This window comes from Pipra filicauda, unplaced genomic scaffold, assembly GCF_003945595.2.
Source record: "Pipra filicauda isolate LSUMZ 115617 unplaced genomic scaffold, ASM394559v2 scaffold24_size8852520_pilon, whole genome shotgun sequence".
In the NCBI taxonomy this organism is placed as follows: domain Eukaryota; kingdom Metazoa; phylum Chordata; class Aves; order Passeriformes; family Pipridae; genus Pipra; species Pipra filicauda.
Window position 1 is genome coordinate 3,852,308 of NW_024104365.1, and position 21,015 is coordinate 3,873,322.

At 40.5% G+C, this 21,015-nt stretch overlaps 1 protein-coding gene and 1 long non-coding RNA gene across 2 annotated transcripts in view; one reads left to right on the forward strand and one right to left on the reverse strand.

Moving 5' to 3' along the window:
- Positions 1-2,244: 2,244 nt before the first annotated feature.
- LOC120323389 lies at positions 2,245-6,986 on the reverse strand. The gene is made up of 3 exons (XR_005563775.1): positions 6,860-6,986; positions 3,874-3,951; positions 2,245-2,824 (listed from the first exon to the last, which is right to left on the reverse strand). It is a non-coding gene; the product is annotated as an uncharacterized LOC120323389 (long non-coding RNA).
- A 9,195-nt stretch (positions 6,987-16,181) lies between these two features.
- HS6ST3 (heparan sulfate 6-O-sulfotransferase 3) overlaps positions 16,182-21,015 on the forward strand; it is a 294,949-nt gene continuing 290,115 nt past the window's right edge. The window contains exon 1 of the mRNA XM_027741049.2: positions 16,182-16,973. Within this exon, the coding sequence (XP_027596850.1) occupies positions 16,441-16,973 (533 nt within the window). The 5' untranslated portion in view covers positions 16,182-16,440. The remainder of the gene's footprint in view (positions 16,974-21,015) is intronic.

Sequence of the window (21,015 nt, forward strand, 5' to 3'; positions counted from 1 at the left end):
AATACAGAGCAGCTCTCAATAGTCATTTACTGGAGGAAGAATCCTCCAGCTGTTTTAAAAATACGAGGTATTGCCTTTTCTATAACATCAGTCATGAAACTTGAAACTGAAACCTGGAACATCTTACTGCTGCATAAACTTTGTTTTGCGCACAGTCCTCTCCTGACTGCCTAAAGCTGCTGTGTGGATGGTGGGAGCCAGTGAGGGCACAACTCGAGGGAGCAGGCTGTGGATTGTATAGTTTGTTTTGTTAGTGCTCATCTCAAAGGTATAAAGCTCTGCCCTAGCAAAATGCATGTACTTAACATGCTTCTGGGTGTTTGTAATGCAAAAACATGAAAAATACATCCACAAGGGTCATTCATATGTAAATTCAGTCTGGGGCCTTTGTGGTTGATCTGCTCTCACAAATTTGTGCTGTTATAAGGCCTCACATAATTTTCAGGTACCACTGTGACACATCAGTTATGCCAACTTTAATGTAAATAGGTTGATATAAGTAAACTGGCAGTGAACCCTTCACACACCTCTGCAGAAATAATGAAAACCACAGGAGTTCATATGCAAGGCCATTAGAAATAACAAAATTCAGCATCTTTTATACAAAGAAAGGTTGTGGTAAACTGTCTAAGCAGCTTTTTTTGTTTCATATTGATGATTCAGAAGTTGCTGCTGCTGCTAACAGAGATGGCGTAGCAAGAGTGCTGTATAGGTGAATAAGTTTGGACCCCTTGTGTTTCTGTGCTAATAACCAGTGTACGTGGCCAAACTCTTGCGTCCATAGAAAGTAGAACCACATGCGAAGAACTGATAAAACACACTTCCACCACTCCCTAGCAAAGTTCAAAATGCATTTGACAGACTCAGTAGAACTCACACTACACTAGTTCTGCACAGAATGGGCCATAACTGGTTTATATTGGCCACCTACCAAAAAACATTCCAGCCCTATCAATCCTTCTATAGTTAAAGAATTACTGACGTGTTGCTTTTTTACTGCTTCTTCAGCCAAAACTGAAATGTACTAAGCACGTTCACCATGTATATACATTTACCATGCATTTTTCATAACTCCATGCAATACAATGTGATGATGGATGCACCTACATTACCCTTATCTATCAATTGGTTTTCTATATAAAGTTGCTCTGTTACATTTTGGTTTATATTGATATTGAAGAGGCTGCTATTGTTGTTTAAATGTGAACTCCTAATAGCTTGCACTTGTTTCATCTTGAGCTGTGACAATTTATAATTTGCCATACAAGAAGACAAAATCTGTTGGCACTGGCTATGGAGATACTGAATCTTTGAGTTCAGTGGCAAGACAAAGTGGTAGCTCTGAATCAAAGGTCATGTCATTAGTTTGAGGTGAACTGAAGAAAACAGCTAGTCCAGTAGTTCTCTTGAGAAAAGATCCTTTCTGCTTAAATTCGGAGATCTCTGTTAGACAAAAAGAATATCTCTGCTGAGATCTCCCTCTTGCATTTAGGATTATTGTTTTATTAGGTGCCTAAAATTTATGATCATAGATAGGTGAAATGAAGTTGGAAGGGACCTTAGGAGGTCTCTAGTCCAGCCTCCTGCTCAGAGCATGGTCAGCTCTGAGTTCCAGTCAAGTCTTGGAAAAAATCCAAGGCTGGCTCCTGCACAACCTTTCTAGGCAACCCGATCCATTGTTTAAGGTGCAATTTGGATTGCTCCTTGGAAAGAAATACAGTGTTGTAACAGAACATTACATTCCTTATAAAAGCTCTTGCATATTTATCCATTTTCCCTTTGCTGTGGTACCTTAGCTACATTCTAGCCACAAAGAGCCACAAATCTGTTTCTGTGTATTTGACAAAGGCAGATATTAATCTGTTAAGCAGTGTGCAAACATAGAAGATAGAGAGCAGACTTAATCTTCATTTCAACAGCAGAATTTTATGTAATTAAGTATTCCAAATAATATTTGGCCATTCTTGTACATACATTCCATATATATATATGTGAAAAAACCCTGAGTCCTCTGAAACCATTTTTCAGCAGAAGAACAATTACAGCAAAATTTTAAAATTATTCATATCACAGCTGTGCAAATAGGAATTGATTATCATAGCTGTTTCAGTGTGAATAGAGAGAGTGATTAATGAATGTTTCTCGATAAGATGCAAATGTTTTATAGTATAAGTCACAGTGAACTATGTCTATTTAATAGAAATAGTAACAATAAGTGAAAATAAGTTGAGCTTCATCAGCATATGCAGTTAGCTGAAAATAAAACTTTATTTTTTTAACAGGTTGAAAACAATTTTTGAGGTGAAAGGCTCCCTTTCTCTCTAACTTGGAGGTAATGTAAATGTCAAATATTAGTCAAAATATATACCTCTTACCCAGTTATTAATTGACGGCCTCCTGAGCAGTGACTGCTGGCACCCTTTTATCTTGCTGTGAGATTGGAGGCCAATCTCTTCAGAACCTGTCAATGTCACTCCTATGACAGGCATTTGAGGTGTTTCCCTAAGAGATTAAGGATGCCATACTGCATACTTTTTGTCCATTCCATTAAAGACCAGCCATGGTTATTTGATTAGCATATCTCAAGATAAAGGTATTTTGGAATAAACAATGCAAAATATATTTCATAGTCTGTTAACTTTTCATTTTGATTTACAGGGACGAGCCAGTGAAAGAAAAATTGATGCAGAAGTAACATAAGCCTAGTTTCAACAGCTCACAGAACCTGCTGTGGCAACAATCAGAATTTATGCTGCTTTGCTATGCCCACACATACAGCTGCAGTGACATCCTCCTCCCAGGATGCTTCTCTTTCCAACGTTTACTGAAAAAAAGAAAAGCAACTGAAGCAACAAAGAAAAGCAACTGAAGCTTTGTAAAATAAACACAGGAATTACAGCTTCTTATTTAAAATGACCCATCTCAGAAATCTAAAAGAATATACTTCCTGGGCCAGATCAACAAACTTCCTATGGAACTCTGGGCCTATCTGTACTGTGTAGTGGGCAACAGTAAAATGTGGCTGTAATGGGGAATGCAGCTCTATTTGCATACACCAGCTCAAGTTCATAAGCAATGCCACTGCCCTGCTGTGCCAACAAGACAGCGTGGTTTTATTGATTTCTGGATTGTACTGGCTCCTACCATGCCAAATCTGAGCAACTAACTGTACCAGTAGATAAAAATAGGGCTTATCTTTAAGATTGCAGGTTTTTCTGAGTTTGCCTAAGCTAAATCTTAGCTTATTATTACTGGTTCAAGTTCATCATGTAATAATGAGTTGGCACTTCTGATGCCAACTAACAGTCCTGGTTGTTAACTGGCGTGAGCTCATAGTTATCCTCTTATTTACAGTACTCTGTGAAGTTTTCAGGTGTTGAAAAAAAAAAGAATATTTTTCTTTCTTTCCCTGATTGTAACTTGTGAATTTGTCTATGTGCTCAGTGAGAGAAACACAGGTGATACACCAGTGATACAAAAAAAATAGTCCGAAATGTACTATAGGGCTATTAAATCACCATTGTTGATGATTCAAGTAACAATCACATACTTGTATTTTAAGCAAGGTTTGTCACATGCAAATGTTTGGGAGATTATTACTTCATGAGATAGAAAATTTATAAACAAAAAGTACAAAGTTGTGTATTTTTACATTAGTTCATAAGCTTATATGTGCAATGAAGTGCCTCAGAACAATTCTGGCCACATAGTGCCCCAACAGCATCAAAAAAGACTTCAGTGTGAAGGTATAAGTGTATTCACAGAGGAAATACAATATTTCCCAGAATAGGGCAGTAGGATTTGATTTGTAAGCCTATCATGTAAGAATCAAAAGGTGCTATTGCTACATGCAAGGTGGAAAATATTAAATACCTGTACAATGAAGTATATCAGTGATTTTTCCTTTTTAGTCAGATCAGTGAGCCGAGTTCTGAATCCTTTCCAGAATACCTAAAAAAAAGTAAGTTGGAAAATTAGCCAGTGAGTCCTGAATGTGCACTCAACCAAGTCACTTTTGACAGAAGTGAGGACTGCAGACTGTCTCCATAAAGCCAAGTGCAGTTTTTCTTTGAAGAAACTCTTCTATCCTTTGTAAACTGGTTCAGAATTTCAGTCATATTTTCACCTATGCAGGATGCAGACCGCACCATCCAGGGTTCTCCAGTGACAGCATATGCTGAGAGGCAGGGCTATTTGACATAGCAGCTCCTGCCTCAGGAGGAAATAGAGACTTGGCAGGACCAAGAAACCACTGCATGAGCTCCTGAAGAGGTAAATTCTGCAGTAACCCTCTGTTCCAGGTTCTGCCGGAGCAGCATTTGGGTCACATCAGAAGCCAGGGTGCCAGGACCAGCTGGCTCAAAGTCTGTGTGTGGCTGAGCACCCAGCAGAAGAAATCTTGTGTTTATTGCTCATTTCCCACTGAATATCTTGCTAGTGCACCTCTAATGCAGGAATGAAATCTATAACGCGCTTCTTAAAATGATCATAGAATCATAGAGTAATTTGGGTTGGAAGGGACCACCGAAAATCCTCTAGTCCAATCTCCCCTGCCATGGGCAGGGACACCTTCCAGTAGATCAGGTTGCTCAGATCCCTGTTCAAACAAACCTTGAATGTTTCCAGTGATGGGGCATCCACCACCTCTCTGGCCAACCTGTTCCAGTGTCTCACCAGATGAGAATGACTTTCCAAAGCCCTCTGCATTGTGTCGTTCTAATTTCAGAGAGAGGTGACACTTAGGATTACACCCTGTCTTTTATGATCCTGTGACTCTTGACTGGAAAAGGTGCTAAGCAACCTGAGGTAACTTTGAAGCTGACCCTGCTTTATGCACAAATAGAACAAGAAGCCCTCTGGTGCACTTGTCCAATCTAAACTACGCTGTGCGATTTGGTATGCTACTTACATAGAACTTGCTTAGCATAACTTCCTTGGTGTTACTAGCTTAATTTGCTGAAGCTGTAGGCTGCAAGCTGTGAACTTTCACCTAGATATGTTGAACTTTTACCTGGTCAAGTAAAAGAAGGCCCCAGAGCCAGTTCAAACCAGAAGACGAGGGAAGTACAATCATCAGCAGAAGCTGCAATCTTAGAGACAAGAAGAGAAAACGTCTCGCCTAGAGATAGTGAAGGGACCCAATGAAGAACAGGAAGACCCCAGTCAGAATCACAGAAATGTGGAGTTGGGACTTCTAGAGATCATCTAGTCCAAACCCCTGCTAAAGTAGGTTCACCTAGAGCAGGTTGCACAGAATAACATCCAGGCAGGTTTTGCATACCTCCAGAGAAAGAGATTCTACAACCCCTCTGGGCAGCCAGTTCCAGTGTTCTGTCACTGCCAAAGTAAAGAAGTTTTTCCTCATATTCAGATGGAATTTCCTGTGTTTCAGGTTTTCCCCACTGTTACCCTAATATTACTGCTGGTGCAATCAGTTGCAGGGATACAACTGATGGGGTGGGGAACTTAGGTTGTAAGGGTATAATTGCTCAGTGATTTCTTTGTGCGGGGTCCCTCTTTGGGGGCACCCAGCTTGAGCTGTAGTGCTATTTATAAGAAGGATTTTATAGAAAAGTCTCTATTTGGCTTACTGTGTCAGCGAAAAGCTAGTGGAATGCTGTTATGGTGGTTGGCATGAGTAATTTCCTAAACAACTATTCTGTGACTCTTAAGTGTAATTTATTTTAACTAAAGGTTTGTGTAGGTAAAGCAAAACAGAATAAGCCATGCTACTTTATTGTGTGAAATATGATGGATTTGTTTCCAGTGGAACAAATTCCAATGCTGCTTTTCAGATTTTGCTGTGTCTCTTCTATCTGTCTCTCCTTTTGGGAATGTTAGAAGCAAACTACTAGATAGGTTTCTCACCTGTCAGGGGTCATTTCAGCTCACTTCCCAAATGTGAAAAAGAATGCTTATGGAAAAATAATCTAAGGCTATTCTTCCAGTGATTTATGCTGAATATCTTTAGAGGCAACATAGGAGCATTACTTTTAAATGATGCATATTAATAGTTTATGTCCTTTTCAGTTAATCTGACTATATAAAATTTTCAATTTTTATGATTTATGCACAAAGTTAATTACAATCCATTTTGTGAATGCAGCTTTAAAAATCAATGTAAAAAATAACAGTTACGTGTAAATGAAAGAGAAGCAAAAAGTGCAGCCACAAGCTCTTACAAATATAATGAAAATTAATTTATTACTCAAGTCTTTTATGACCTTCTGTTATTAAAACATTAAGAAACTCCCTGAAGTTAAATCTAATCTGGAAAACACACATTCACATATTCCAGGCAAATATATACTATAGGAACACTGTGAGAATTAAAGCTCCCAGAAAAAAATTAAGAATTATGATTCCCGTATCTTTGAAATCAGCATGCTGTATCCATGAAGACATGATAAAATGTGTACTTAAAAATGTTCATACACCATAGAAAAGACAGGAATTACAGTTTTTAAGCACTGGAATGTACACAGATAAATTAAATTCCAGGTTTGTAATAGCACAGCACGTTTCTTTGGTTCCAATGGCACTGACCACTCAAAAATCAGAGGAAGTACAGTCCCAGGGAAATAAGGGGCCACCAAACACTTAAATTTAACTGCAAATTTGTGATTTACATGTATCTATTAAGAGATTTAAATATGCATATTTCTGGAGCTGTGCACCTGTGTGTTGAAGTGATTGCACATAATTAGCAATGTGATTATCAAATATGTTTTCACATGCTGCATATAATTAGACTTAGAGAAACACACTACATTTAGAATATTTTAATGTAGATAAACTTTGAGGGCAAAAATGAAGGGTTATTAAAGAAAAGTAAATCGTTTAACCCCTAAAGAGCTACCTTCTGCTAATGCTATCTCCTGTATCCTTCTTCTGGTAGAGGGATTCCCAGCCCTGAAGGTTTACTGCAGTGGTGAGGTAAGGGCAGTGGGATGGGCTTTTTCATCCCACCCTAGTGCTGCTGAAGGAGCAATGTGCAGTTCCAGACTATGGGACACTGAATACACAGAAAGAAAGAAAAAAAGAGAAGGCAAAAGAATTAATACTATGTGCATGCTATCTCGATGCATCCTCTTTTTAATATCTTCATTGCTAAAATAAAATGGTCATGCATCTAGACAGATATTTGTCTAACTTCTAAGATTATACACAGGTATTGTGTATACATATATAGTGTGTATATATATATATATATATGATAAGCACATAGAATTAACATCTCAAACTAAGGGAAAATTATGTTTATCTTTTAGTTTGTAATAAAGATAGGTTTCTGTCTGGAAACCTTGGCTTTATTTTGGTTTTCCATTATTCTTTGATTGTGGTTTCCTAGATTAAATTAAGTTGAATCAGAAATACACTGCTGGTACTGGTTATTCACATTTGTTAACTGCTATTCATACTATAATTTTGATAACTGACAGTTATCATAAACAATTTACTAAATTATATTAGGCTGATAAATTTAGGCTTTCTGAAACTATTAAGGTTAAATGATAGGTTTACTCTGATACTAAAGAATGAAAAGTGAGATCCTGCCTGCTGATGGCAAACTTTTCTGAAAGGGTCTTTCTAAGAGTCTTCCTTCCAAAAGAAAGTGTAAGCTTCTATTTTCCCCACAATTTTGCTATAAACTTGAGGTTCTATTTCTTAGCAGGTGGGAGAGACAATGATAATTATGCTAAAAACATCTGGATTCAAATAAAATACATTGTAAATGCATATGAATTTTTATGTTATTATCATAAACATCAATTCAAATATTTTAAAATATATTAATTCCCAGTTATGCTTGCACATAAGCACAAATGAGTGTGCAGGGCTGCTAATTGTTTTACAGATCAAATTCTGATATTTCACTCACCATCACTGGTCTGCAAGCCACAATGTGACTATACTGCTGTGCACCGTCTCTGTCTTCTCTTAGCAGTGCAATTCTCTTTCTATTTCAGCTTTTCTTTTGCCACAAGATGACATACAGTGTTGGTAGTTTGTAGTTACATGCTTCTCCTCACTAAACCACGTTTACTTCAGGTGCCCTTAGACCCACTGGTCAAACAAGCTGCTTTGACCAATCTGTATTTTGATCTCCTTTTTCTGCCAGCCAGAGAATTATTCCCTTATTTTTTGCCCATTCTTAATCTGAACAAACAGTCAAGCAATCTTCACCTCAACTCTCTCTCTGAATTTACAGTTTATTCATCTCAAACCTGTCACAGTGTTGAACAATTTTTCTTCCTTCTCATATTTCTTTCCTAGTCACTGGTTTGTTGCAGACAGACTGCAAGGCCAACAGATGCTTCCCTCAGCTGAGGGTTAGGGGAACTATTTGTATCTTGACATTTGCTGCCACAGTTTGCTGTTATAGGTTAAAATTCACAGTTCTTATGGTAATTACAGTTCCTTTAATCCAAGATAATAGGATAAATTAGTGCTGGAGATGGATGTCTCAAACCAAGACTTCAAACTTGGTATGAGTACCTAACATGTACTCATACTACATACATAACTACAGTACTGGTGACTTCTCTGTGTTGTGACTTTTGTAGGTTGGCCAGATTTGAGATAATAAGAGTATTCTGCTGCTGCCCCAGCTATAAAATAACTTACATCTCTTCATCATTAAACTTGAATTCCTCTCAGCATTTTCCAGAAGTCCAGCTGGACTTTTATCTGATGACAGGACCAGTATTTCACTGATCTTAGTAGAATAATTTAAAGAATAAATAATACCATTTCTATATATTATAAATACACAAAAAGACAATATTAAATCTTTGTATGGCTGTCCGTTAGGGAAGAACCACTGATGATATGCCTTTATGTGCTTATAGAAGCTTATAGTTAGGTAAATATGAATGAGTTAAGAAAAATCCCCAAAGAAGGGGGCTGAAGTGTTCTAAAAGCTCTCATAGGAGCACATAAAAAAGTGCAGTTCTTGAATTCAAAGTATCCAGGTTGACTTGCTGAAATGAATCCAGGAAACATCTAGTAAGAAATAGTGGCAAGCCAGAAAGCGATAACGGTTCTCAACTTGCTGTGATTTTCAGTAAGAAGGTGGAGGTCAGTTATAAAAGAAAGGTTCAGACTTGCAGACAGCTGTGAAAGCCAGATAGGGGTGCTAGAAGTGGAGCCTGATCTGCCATTTGCAATGCTTTTTCTTCATTTTTCACCTGTATCCCATAGAGATCAGATGAAAGAATCTGAGATCATGTACTACAGAAATAATTTTTTTTCCATTTTGGAGAGGGCAACTTCTTGGAAGATTTTTTTTGTCGTTGCTATCGGGGCTTTTTCTTTTCTTTGTTGGTTTGTTTGTGTGTTTTTTGGGTTTTTTTTTATTATTTTTACATCCCGTCCTAAAGACTGAAAAGATTAAAAAAAAAGAGGGAGAAAGCCTAGTGGATAATTTCTAATATTAATTCATATTTGTTTCTCAGGAGACACTAAAGTTTCTAAACTTTATATAGAGTTGTGATGAGGATTTGTATCAAGATAGACTCTGTCCAAGGCACATCTAAAAGTCTGTCCTGAAGGAAAAGACAAGATACGACCTGCACAACTTTGAAAACCTTAGTAATTTGACTTCTAGACACAGGCAGAAGTGCTCAAGATAAAGTGATAGTGAGATAAGTTATGTTTGATGGGGACTTACAGACTAAGACCACCCGAAAGAAAGCAAAATGTTTTTGTGTGATGCTAGGCATAAGAAAATACTTCTGTGACACTTATCACCAGGTGGCAGTGTTACACAGTCTTGCAATTCCTATACGTTGTTATATGAGTAGTTTTGGGGTCTTGGTGGGAATACTGATAGGGATATTTGTTAGTTTTTGCTAGACAGAAGGAAGCATGTATCAATTTCAGAGGAGCCAGATCTCTCTGTGCATTGATCTCTCTGATCAGAGTCAATTCTTGGGAGGAAGCTGCACTATGGGAACTTGGGCATTGACTTTAACAACTTTACCTTCAAACATGGAGTTTATCACATGCTGTTAGACTGTTCTTTACTAGGAAAACCAAAATGCCATATGAAAAATGCAGTAACAATATCCTTCACATGATTTTCAGTCTGAAGCATCTCTTCTAGTACCCAGATGTGAAAAAATAAATGTGGACGTGGTGCAGGTGACATGGCTTTGATCTGTAATAAGTCCACAAAAACTTCTCTACACTCTAGACTTTGCATCATAAATATTGCAGGATTCAGGAGGCTGAGAGCTGGAAGGAATGCGTCTAAGTATATCTAAGTTCTGTGCAGAGAGCAGAAATTAGAGAGCAATTTGCTATGTCCTTTGAAATGCTTTCCTCTGGCCTTCTTGTTGCAGATGCTGGTTGTAGAGAGCATACACAAACACCCTATGTTTAGGGATTACAAAAAAACCCTACCCTGCATTTCTGACTTTATGCTTTCTCCCTTTGTGCAAGACCAGCATTTGCTGCCAGTCACTTGATATGGCATCTTTTAACTGGAATATTTCTAACTTCACTGAAAGTATCTTCACACTCACCAACTATATCTGGCCATATCGTGAAGCCACACACATCTTTTGAATGGCAACAGCAGCCAGAGGCTGTTTGGCTAATTTGCAGGTGCTGGTCATGCCTCACATCATCCTTGCTTGGTTATGCCACAGTACAAAAGGCAAGAGAGGGAACATAAATTTTTTCTTACTTAAGTTGAAACCTGCAAATGCTCAGCGGTGGTGTCTACATTAGTAAACTAAACATGTCCAGGAACTGCCTTGGGTACTGAGGCCAAATAGCATGACATGGTCTGACCTACACTGAAGCTGTAATCTTGGTCATCACTGAGTGCTGGTTGGAAATGATTTCTGGAATGGTTTGACTCCCAAATTACATCCAGGAGCTGTTTGGGAGAATGCTAGTTGGCACATGCACAAACATGGTTAGAACATTTTGTCATTCTTTATTCTGCTAGATGTCCACGTTACAAAGCCCAGGAATGATCCCTGGTGCAAGAGCAAAAATGACCAAGTTTACATGGTAGAAACAAGATCTACCTTTAAATTTCTTATTTTGGCATTGATCTAAAAGATCTAGCTCAAAATTTCCAGATATGTTCCATTTCTGGGAAATTACCTTCCCAACAACTGTAACTTAAAGAAAGGTATTGAAAGGTATTGTATTATTCCTATGGGGAGTTATATGGTTGTAAACAAAAACAAACAAATGAACAAAGAAAAATACTAGAATGTTGAAAGTGATTTGTGATGTTCCAGTTGTCTAAGGTCATTGTCTTACACAGGCAGAATATAGCTGATCCTTTCTCTCATAAGAAAAACATGCAGGAGTGACTTGCAGAAGTCCCTGCACACGGACAAGAAATTGGCTGACAACATTTTGTCTAAAGTGGCTGCGTTATAATTAAAGGAAATTCAAGGTGGTCATAGGTTTAATAAAATTACCACATCCAGAAAAAGAATGGCAAGCAAGAGAAGTGAAAAGTAACAAGCGTTATGATGAAATGCAACTTTACAAGAAGAAAGACTGGTGGCAGTGTGATGCATAAACTGTTTTAAGAGGAAGAATGCGGCCCTCAATGTACCATTGAAATGAAGATTTGGTAAGTGCACATACTGAAATTTAATCCGACAACAAATACTGGAGGTTTATATTCTAAACATTAAAACAAATTAATCCCAGAGAGATGATTGCAGTTAGTGTGCATTTATTAATTTAACAATTTGTATCCTCATGACAAGAGAAACACCTGGGACTCGCTGCACAATGAAAAATTGGTTTATTGGAAATCTTAAATGGCTACAAGCATTGAAACAGCTCAGGTCAAGCGGTGATAAATAATTTAAAGAAACCAGTGTGAGGTAGGTGTCACTTTAATTTTACATTAACAGATCTATTAGATATTAACCTTATCAGACAGGTAATTGCTAAATGAAATCATGCTTTTGTACCTTTGCTTCATAATATTATTTGCTGACTCATGCATTTTGTACAAACCTTGAAATTTGAACACTGATACTGTTTCACATGCCCATTGCTTCAGACTAGCAAATACTGCATTATCCTTTAAAATAAATTGTAAGTATGCCAATTTTTGTTTTTAGCAACTTGGAAAATATATTGAGTGTTACCTAGGAAATGACAAGAAGGGACACATTGTGTTGGAATTGTAAACTAATTTTCTGTGCACATTTTTACTTGTCAGCATGTCTCTGGTAGAAATGACAGTAGAGCTGGTATGTAAATTTTAACAGGTGAAGGTATCCTGCCTGAAATTGTCATGAAGAATAGGTAATTTAAGAATTATTTTATTTGAATGCTTGGTGAACTCTGAGATATCTGCTGACAGCATAGGATCTTGGAGAATTATTATCTTGGAAATAAAAGGATCTCAGGTCTTATGTGTAATTGTTTTATTTTTAAATAATAGAATCATAGAATGGCCTGGGTTGGATGGGACTTTAAAGATCATCTAGTTCCAACCCCCCTGGGCATGGCCAGAGACATCTTTCACTAGACCAGGTTGCTCAGAGCCACATCCAACCTGGCCTGGAACACTTCCAGGAATGGGGCATCCACAATTGGGCAACTTGTTCCAGTGCCTTACCACCATCATGGTAAATCCACAGAAAATCTACAGGACCTACATTCATTTTGTAAGAGTATCTCAAAACTAGCTTGTAACTGACTTTGGATTTTTCTTGTAATTAAAGTCTCATTGGAGATTTATAGATGAGTGAAAGGGGAAATGTTGGTATTGAACAGTGTTTGCAATTTTTAGGCGTTAATTTTGAATCCAGTTGTGTTCCAATTAAAATGACAGAAACATGACTGTTTCTAAAATGACCCGTATCATTGTTTCATTGGTGCTAATACAACGGGGCCCTATGCAGTAATGTGGACCTCTATAAAGAGAATATAAACTACTACCAATGAAGACACTACATTCTCTGTGTAGGGATACTTAGCCTCTGATGAGTATGATGAGACCCAGGTTCACTCGAGACCCCCAGCTGCTATCCAAACTAGGGCCACGTTCAGTATAACTTGGGGTGTAACTGCACACCCTATGTGCAGTTGGGAAGACCTGGGTGGTGGTTGGATCTTCTCTGGGTTGTGGCTCTACACAAATCATGGTCCACAGACTGCCATTAAGGACATTAAAATTCATTAAGTAAAAGCCTGTCTTTGTAAGCTGCATAAACACATTGATTCATGTGGCACTGCAAGTACTTTTTGCTAGTTTCAGAGAAAGGAGAGCTTTTTAAAAGTCAAATTTTTCATCTAAACCTCATTATAAATATTTTTTCTTCTCTTGTATGTAATTTCCACTAATTTTTTTTGCCAGTCTTCATGAATCAGTAACTGTCTTGAGTAAGTTTAAATAAAAAAGAATTTAAAAATTAACTGAAATTCATTATTTCTGTGTTTTGCAACCTTAGCTTTGAGCTCCTTTTCATGGAGATGAAGGTACAGTGTCATCAATCGGAGAAAATCTTAAATTATAATAGCATTTCCGTATTTACTAAAAGCATGATGAGACATAATTCAACCTCAATCTTTTAGCAGTGTTTTATTTCAAATACGAATTTACCCATATTGCTTGTTAGGTAATGAATAGGCTGAGGTGAGAACAAAATGCTACTGTATCTTACATGTATAAGTATTTAAATTCCTCTGGGACAGGCATCCTGTCACCTAGTAAAAGGGAGAGGTTAAGAGGCAACCTCACTAAGTCCACACCTGGGAGGCTCAGGGAGTCTGAAAACAAGTGAGCTTGGTGGTGGTCAAAGCAGAGAAGAGAGTCTGGTCTCTCTAAAGAAAAGATAGGTGCTCTGCTGCTTGTGCTGGCAAAGAATATGGTAATTTTCCAAGGCAAAATTGCTGGTTTATACTTAACAAGCACCAAGATCAGTGTTTACAAAGCCATAGTGTTGTCTACTCTCTTGTATGTTTCCGAATCATGGGTCATCTACTGCCACCACCTGCGTCTCCTAGAACGCTTCCATCAACGCTGCCTCCGCACAATCCTAAACATCCACTGGTCAGACTATGTGACCAACACATCTGTTCTAGAGCAAGCAGCAGTCACAAGTATTGAGGCCATGTTACTGAGAACACAGCTGTGTTGGGCAGGACACGTCTCCAGGATGAAGGACCACCGCCTCCCTAAGATCTTGCTTTATGGTGAACTTGCCACTGGCTGCCGCAAGAGAGGAGCCCCGAAGAAAAGATACAAGGACTCCCTGAAACAACATCTCAGCCTTGGCCATATTGATCACCACAACTGGTCTACTCTGACCTCCAATCGGGCGGCCTGGAGACACACCATCTATAACGCAGCTGTCTCCTTTGAGAACACACGCAGGATCACTCTCGAGGAGAAAAGGCAACGCAGAAAGAACCGTGTCATGCAGAATACACCATCTAAGGAGTCTTTCTGCTGTGCCTTTTGCAATCGGATATGTCTGTCTCGTATTGGCCTCATAAGCCACCAGCATGCCTGCAACAAATGTGGATGGAGCCTTCCCAAATCTTCGTTCGTGAAGCCTAGCCATGATGATGATGATGACTTTGGTAAGAGTCAGTGGGTGCACACCTCTTGTTATTAGAGGAAGAAGACTGAAGAGGTTGGTTTGACACCAGACTTTGCATTCTTCTTCCAAAGGATGAAGGGATTGGGCTGCCAGTACTGTGGTGTGTGGCTGTACAAGGATGAATTTCACCAGGTAATACATGGCGTTCTTTGTACAAAATTTCACAGAAGATAGAAGTGCATCATCTCTTTTCATGTTTTGGCAAGACCCAAAAATATGCCACTCTCAGACTTTTACTGGTGTAATATTGTAACACTGCTGTGTGGCACTGGAAGCATGCATGTGCCATATTTGTCTCTTTGAAGGCTGGGTGGTGTAGGCTGTTGTTCTTGGGGACACCTTGCAACACTAAAGTTTTCGACAATTTTATGGTAATTTCTATTACTTCTGGCAAGCTTTAATGAGAGCAAATACTCCATTCCAAGAGTACAAGTATTCTTGCTTTTCATATAAAAATCTTTAGCTTAAAATAAATTTGTCTATTTTTATAAGTTCTGAAATTAAATGGTCCCAGGGGAAGGCGCTGCTTTTCTGTTATTAGCCTTCCAGAGGTGAAGTTGTCCTCAGAGTGAAGGAAGAAAGTTGCTTTAGCACTGTCAGATATCTAATTAATCCCTCAGTAAATAAGGCATTCTGTAATTAAATAACCGAGATGTGCAATCAGTTCTAACACAAAATGCTTTGCATATTAATATATTATAATTAAGGAGCCGTACGAGGCTTGGTTTTGGTTATGAAGTGGTTGTAATAGACTTTTAAAATTATGGAGAACTCATTGCAGGCAAAACAGTGAGGGGTTTTTTGGCAAAACTCAGCTAAGTGGGACCTGCGAGCTAAAGATTTGAATAGACATTCAAAAAATTAGTTTTCAATAGGGAAAGCAGCACAGTTTCAAGCAGTGGATTGTTGTAAATATGCGAAAGGGATTGAAAAACGGACTTGTGAAATGTTAACAGAGCAGCTGCTGGGGAGCCAATATTAGTGCCTCGGGAAGATAAAAGTTTTCTCCAAAATCAGTTCAGCACTTGCGACTTCGTGCTCTGAAGACCGCAAGAACCAGAAGCAAGGCGAATCAGTTATAATCTGCAATTAATTAGTTAGCCTGCGGGGTGGTCCGACCTGCTTGTGTGAGCCACTCGGGGTTATAAACACAGGCTTGAAACCGCGAACCGTACAAGATACCTTTTCGCTGAGGAAAAACAACGGGACGCGAAGGAATTTAACAGAGCCTCGCTCACCTGGAGGCGCCGCCGCTCCACCCCATTGGCTGCCTTTCGTTCCGCCCCCGGCGCCTCATTGGCTGCCCCGCCTCCCCCCGCCCACTCACGCGCGGCCGGTCCCGTCCGGCACCTGGAAGGGCGCGAGGAGTGACTCCCACCGCCTCCGCCGCACGCGCCGCCCGCGCTCATTGGCGGCAGGGCCGGCGTGCTGCGCCCGCCCATTGGCCGTTGGGGCGGCCGGCTGTTCCCCGATTGGCCAGCGGGCGGGGGCGGGGCGCGCCCCGCCGGGAGCCGAGCGGTGTGTTTGGGCTGCAGAGTTGCCGGCGGAGCGGGATTGGTGTCGGGAGCTGCTGCTCCCGCCGCTGCAGTCGGCAGCGCGTCCCGGGGAACGGCGCTCGGCGCCTTCGCCCCCCCCGCGGGGAGCGGGCGCGTGATGGCTGCCTCGGGCGGGATGCGGCGCGCCGCGCTGGGCTGAGTGGGGCGAGCCGCGGCCGCCCGGCAGGACCATGCCGTCCGGGAGGGAGCCGGGCGCCCCTCGGCTGCGGGATCCGAGCGGGGCGGCCGCCTCGGCAGCGCTCGGCAGCGCCTGAGCCCACGTCGCGCCGTCCCCGCGACCCGCCATGGACGAGCGCTTCAACAGGTGGCTGCTGCCGCCGCTGCTGGCGCTGCTCTTCCTGCTCATCGTCTACCAGTACGTGTCGCCCGCCTGCCCCGGCGCCGCCTGCCCCCGCCGCCCGGCGGCCTCGGCTGCCCGCCGCGGGGGGGGCCCGGCGGAGCGGGAGGAGGAGGAGGAGGCGGCGGCGCTGCCACGGCTGGCGGCCAAGTTCCCGTTCGCACGGGGAGAGCTGTGCCGGCGGGTGCGGTTCGACATGCGGGGCCGCGACGTGATCGTCTTCCTCCACATCCAGAAGACGGGCGGCACCACCTTCGGGCGGCACCTGGTGCGCAACATCCACCTGGAACAGCCCTGTTACTGCCGGGCCGGGCAGAAGAAGTGCGCCTGCCACCGCCCGGGCGGCGACAAGGACACCTGGCTCTTCTCCCGCTTCTCCACCGGCTGGAGCTGCGGGCTGCACGCCGACTGGACCGAGCTCACCAGCTGCGTGCCCGCCGCCATGGAGCGCCGCGGATGCGCCGGTAACCGCACCCTCAGGTCAGTGTCTGATTTCCAGGTGCTCGAAATCGCATCCCACCTTTCCAAGTGCCCTGGGAAGGTGCCCTGTCAGCGGGTCCCGCTCCCCGGCAGTCGGGCGAGAATTGTCCGCCGCCTTTGTCATTCAGAAGCAAACGGTGGGGAGACGAAGGCTTATGTTTCGGCGGAGGTTCTAGTTTGGGGTTTGGGTTGTTGCCCTCTCTGTGTGTTACCTGTCGTGCTTTCGCTTCGCCTCAGATTTGTGCGGACTCCACTTAGCGCGCGTGCATCTGCCTGTTGTACAGATCAGCGAAAGAAAAACTCCTCTCGTTTTCCTGCAAGTTTCTCCTATCTATTTGTCCTTTAGAAAGTTGTTTTAAACAAAACGCTACAGTCTTCTGCAGTAAGTAGAGTGCCTCTGCGGAATCTGATAGATCTTTGCAGCTGCTGAATCATGTAACTAGGGTAGTTTGAAGTACCCAGGAGCCCTTAAATTCTTCTTCCCCTCGTGTTTCTTGTTGGTAGATAGGCTGGTTATCTGTTTCCCGCGATGTACTGACCGCTCGCAGTACGGGCAAGCTCAAAGTAAGGAGACCATATGTGCCAGGCTCTGTGCAGGGAACGCAGTCCTAGCAAAAATCTCACTGTTAGTTCCCTTCGATGATCTAAAGGCACTGAAAAACGGAATTTTGTGTGCATGCTACCTCTCTCCATATTATATTGTTTTTGTTGAGTCTTGTGAAAGGTCTTGTCTGTTTTAAACGTGAAAAACTTCAGATGGGTGATTCTTCTATATAAGAGAGAGCTCTAGGTGATTCAGTAAGTTTTGGTCTTTGTTCTGATTTATTTGCCATTCAGTCAGATTTTTCAGGCTAGTATTAGATCCTGTCTTTATTTGTATGATAGATTTTGAACATGTGTATTAAGGAGTTATGAGCTGAATTTGCTCTTAAACCTCTGCACTTTAATAATTGTAACTTCAACATCTATAAAATATTTAGGAAAATATAGGAAAAATACCTTTTTAAAAAGTAAGAAGGTACCTTATGTTCTTTTATTTTAGTATCCATCTTGATTTTACAAGTCCACAAACTTTAAATCTTCAGTAGGACAGCTCACACATTGTGTTTTGTATCTCGTAATTTAAATACATGTACAGTCCATGAAATACATGGACACATTTTCACAGGGTTTATTCATCGAGACAGTAGAGTTGATTATTGTTGTTGAAAAATTTGAAGATTATTTGATGTGACTATCAAAGGCCCTCCCATACCGCAAAGCTAGTCACATTTGGAAAGACTTGAGTCAGGATAATTTGAATTTATTGTGGATGGTTGTGGACTGGGACTGTACTTGCATAATACTGTTAAGGTAATTCATACAATTTTATGGGAGACAAATTTAGCTGAAGATGAAGTGTATGTGTTTGTGTGCTAATGGAAGAGAAATGCTGTGAATGCCTTTAAGGACAAAATAACTTGTTGGTAGCTGTACGGCTTTAAGGAATATTCAGGAAACTTGTAATGTAAACCAGGGAGGGGGGGAGGAAGAGTAATGCTTGTAAAAATGCTTGAAAACACATAATCTGTCACTAAAGTCCACTTCTTCTTTCTCGTGACAAATATTAGTAGATAAACAATTGAGTGCTGAATTCAATTGCAAAGATTACACACGGGCACTAAAATCAGAGTAGTGGTTTCAATACTATTAAATGAAAACATGACTGTATTAAGTAAATTTAAAAGTTAGAGTTGAACTACACAGCAGGTCATACTTGTTATTCAGGGGATAATTAATAGTTTTTTTGATTTAAGAAAGACACGTAGTGATGCTTTGCCACTATAGGTGAATAGTGTTTTCTTAATTTTTTTTGGTTAGTGTTTTTTTGTTTAGTTTGTTTAGTTAGTGAATGATTTGGTTAGTGTAGCATTGCGCTTCTTGATTTCTCTTTACTTGTGTGAGGAAAGTGCTCTGAATAATAATTTGTTTCATTGTTCTAAAACTTGTTTATTCCTATAATATATCCTGTACTAGGCAAACGCCTTTACAGTTTCCCCTTTGTTTCCTCATTATGATCGTGCAGCTTGAATTCAGCTTTTCAAGGAGCTGTAAAAGGAATCAAATAGCCCTGAAGTATGGATTGTCTTTGCTGTGAATGTCTTTGCTTCTGGTGAAGTTGGAATCAAGCCCAAACTACTTTGCTGTACTATTAGAGGCATGCATCTAAGTCTTTTTTAAATGTCTGAATGGTGAATTGAGGAGACTGTATGCCGAAAATAGGCAAGAAACTAGCATATGAGTCTAACATAAAGCATACTGATTATTTTTAAGTCATTCTTTAAAGCTTCTGAATTTATTTGAGACATTACACTTCCTTGAATAGCTCAACTTTTCTCCTCTCCCTTCCAGCTATGGTGTCAGAAGAGTAGGCTAAATTGGTTAAATACCTGAAAATGGATTTTATTTGTGGCTAGTGGGACAAATAGTTTTATGAATTTGGTACCAATGTGTTTGATTTTTTTGTGCCATGTATTTGATGCAGTGAAGATGTTAAGTGTATTTTGTTTCTTCACATAGCAAGTGTTAGTATATTCTGTTCTTTCAGATCTCTGTATATGTGGTCTGTCTTTTATTACATAGAGGGAATAGGAAATTTATAGTATATATGTCCTCATTCTGAAAATTTGTTTCTGAGGTGGCTAGTAATATTATAAGTTAGATTAATTCCTATCTTTTAACACAGGTCTTCAGAAGATTTCATGAGAAAGCTATAATTAGAATTCATGGAGGAAGGGGCTAACTGGTAGGGAAAAGAGGGAGTGGATAATGGTCCTAAAGGTCCTGGAAGACATGTGAAGCACAACCTCTCCTCACCCTGGGTCTTTGTCTTTCATGGACAGTGTGTTTAAAGGTGTTTTACTTCTTAAATCTCATTAGGCTTTTGAAGAGAATTTGTCTTAGTTTTTCCTGTTGCTAATGTTGGAGTTTTGAAGTCTCAGGACCCAAGCAGGAACATGGGGCAGAAACTGCTGCTGTGCCTCAAAAATTTGAACTTCTCGAAGCCCATGTGCCAGCGTCGACTTTTTGTGTGACTTAATGGTATGGTGTGACTTGTCCCAGCTTAGGCACTTCAGTATGAAAAGTTGGCTGTTGCCAATGTATTGAATGCTATTGTCAAGTTGTAGAACTATCTTTTTTGTTTAAAAGCAAAGTAATTCTTTTGAATGACATTACTTCAAAAAATTACCAAACCAAACCAAAACCTGTAGACTTTACTTCTTCAAAAATTTGCATATGTTTTCATTTTCAGCATGTTAGATGTTCTGCTGAAATACCTACTTAAGTGTTTACAGGGCCAGGCTATTAGTTTTTCATACTAATATGTAGCTTTCACTTTTATGAAAGTTGCTGTCTGGATAGTGATGATATTGAGAAGGGTATGCAGCTGATGCAGTTTTAAATTAATTTTTTTTAGTGTAGTTTTTAGATCAACATTGCAAATATTTAATATTATCAAAGCAGTGGGACTCTTCCCATGTAGATGCAGTTATATCCATATGGAAGTTCTTGCATCAGTGGCATAGTCCATCCCCTCCCTATTCCTTGCCATTTAACAGAATGGCTGTTAGAGCAGAAAGTAACTGAGACTGGCCTGGAATCCTTTTTGGTTTTGTTTTTTTTTTTCCCCCTATTTTTAAAAAACAGTCTGTTGTGTATTTGCTTTGCCCTCCCCTCTCTGGAAGTCACTGAAGTTTGTGATTCTTGTGTTCAGCTCAACCTCCGGAACTTGTCTTTCCTTCAGCGGTGCCAAGAAGCTGAGACTGTGGAGTCTTAGCCAGCATTGCTTGAGGAAAGAAAGGGAACAGAAATGTTGTTAAGACGTCTAACCTGGGATGCAAGGGAAGAGTTGGTGTCAATTCTGAGTGAGTGACATTAGGCTGCCTCTGTAGACAGTGGGGAGAAACAGAATTATGGAGGCAGTCCTTGAGGGTCTAAGACATGTCTGAGACCTGCTGAATTGTCTTCTAGAGGGGCAGTTCTTCCATTCACTGGCAGCAAG